The sequence below is a fragment of the Pteropus vampyrus genome, unplaced genomic scaffold (assembly GCF_000151845.1).
Source record: "Pteropus vampyrus isolate Shadow unplaced genomic scaffold, Pvam_2.0 Scaffold2338, whole genome shotgun sequence".
Classification (NCBI taxonomy): Eukaryota; Metazoa; Chordata; class Mammalia; order Chiroptera; family Pteropodidae; genus Pteropus; species Pteropus vampyrus.
In genome coordinates, this window is record NW_011891119.1 from 6,687 (window position 1) to 8,622 (window position 1,936).

Genomic DNA, 1,936 nt, shown 5'->3' on the forward strand with positions numbered 1-1,936 from the left:
TGACAGCCCTTCTTGGTAGATACTTTTATTATCCTGTATAACAGATGGGGACACGAAGGCACAAGAATGACAAACTCAGAATCCCTAGGTCCCCCCACCATCCAGGAAACGGAGGACCAGGCGCTGGCCCTCGCCGTCTGCCAGAGGCTCTGCATGGTCAGCCGCCAACGACAGTGCCTCTCGAGAGCCCCATGTGCCCCTGAGAGGATGTGGGGCCTCGTCCCCAGGCAGGGAGGTGACACGGGTCTGGGAGTGAAGGATCACACCGCTGTCTGCCACGCCGGTGTGGGGGTGTGGGGGTGTGGGGGAAGGGCAGTCTGCAGGAGCCGTAACTCCTCACCGCATACAATCGAAATGCAGAATTTCCGTTTGTCACGCTACCGACGACGTTCATCCAGTACAATCATTTGGTTGATGGCTTCCGTCTGGTTCCCCTGTCCTTTGAAATTACTCTAAAGGAGGTACTTTGAGCTATGCAAATATTATCAAACTCTCCACTTTTCATTTCCATGGGTATGGACTCCTGGTTTTCTATGTGATTCTATAGAATTTATTATTCGTTTCGATTTTCAAATTGCCCCTGGTATGGCCAGTGGAACTTTTTCAAGCGGATCTCTATGTTCTTTTGATGCGTCCCCGTAACTCCTTGAGCATATTCTCGATTTGCGGCACGGCGGGATGCTTGAGGCTCACCTTACACTTGTGCTCCAGACGTGGGATCAGCTGTTTCTCGAGTTTTGGTTCCTTTTCGTGGGGAATGGTGTTGAAGACACAAGATCTGGGCGTGAGAGGTGTTCACATCAGGATCAGGGTGCCACCGCTTCTGTGTCCTCTTAGACAACTAGAGAATACACGTTCAAGCATTCCTGCCCAATGACAACTGTGTTCACAGCGCCTCCAGCTCCAGCCAACGCCACAGAGCTCACTCGACTTTTCCCCTCTCGGTATGAATAACGCCCCCGTGCAACAGAACCCCGATTCCTGTACCCTTAATTCAGTCCCCGCGTGTGACCATCTCCCTTCTCCACTGCCGCCCCACCCCCGTGGGGACCTCTCTCGCCTGGTCTGGCTTCGACACCGCACACCGTGCTGCCCCCCACGAGCGGGCGTCCTCGTGCAGACCCTCACCCTGGGCGAAGACGATGCCGCCTTCGCAGAGATGGTCCTACCCCAGGCCGCCCCTCCGGGCCACGCGGCCCCTGTGTGGGGACACCCCCTCGCTCCCCCTCCCTGTTCGAGTTCTGGTTCCCCACAGCAAAGGCCCCCGGGCCCCTCCCCAACGCCCAGTGCGGACACCCCCATCGCCTCCTTGGGTTCTGACACTGCCATGACTTGTCACTCTCCCCGAGCCCTCCACCGGCGTGGACGCCTGCCTACCTTGCTCCTCACCGCCCCGTCTCCCCCCAAGATCCTCAGGAAGAAAGGAAGGGAAAGGAAGAGCAGAGGAAGACAAACACCCCTCCCTGTCAACCACCGTGCATGCCCGCTTGCTGGAGGCAGGCTGTCACACGAACCTCACGACCCATTCATGGATGCGCATTCCCGAAGTACCCAGAGGTCAGGGCCATGTCCCCTCCCTCTTCACGTGCCCACGGCCAGCAGAGGCCAGGCTTAGAGCCAGCACTCAACGTGCCCTCTGCTCTAATCTCCACTTCTCAAACTACTTTTGCAATTCCATTCTGGGGATAAAAGGTCACAGTCCCTGAAGCTGGCTCCCCTCCCATCATCTCCCTTGAGCCAGATGGGGCGGCAGCAACGATTCTGATCCCTCCCCAACCCCAGGAGAGATTTCCAACCCAGCTGTCACAGCTCTGTGACCCTGGGACCGAGGGAGAGGCCAAGAGAGGCAGGAAGAGTCGGCAAAGAAGTGACAGAGGCGAGAAGGAGACCGAACCACCAAGGGGCCGGGGAGGAGGGGGAGCCGTCTTGACGCTGG

General features: G+C 57.6%; 1 protein-coding gene across 1 annotated transcript in view; it reads left to right on the top strand.

Moving 5' to 3' along the window:
- Nucleotides 1-66: 66 nt before the first annotated feature.
- Nucleotides 67-1,936, top strand: part of LOC105310328 (calcium-binding protein 5-like) — a gene marked incomplete at its 3' end in the record, with an annotated part of 5,297 nt that continues 3,427 nt past the window's right edge. The window contains exons 1-2 of the mRNA XM_011386518.1: nucleotides 67-156; nucleotides 712-784. Coding sequence (XP_011384820.1) covers nucleotides 67-156; nucleotides 712-784 — 163 coding nt within the window. The remainder of the gene's footprint in view (nucleotides 157-711; nucleotides 785-1,936) is intronic.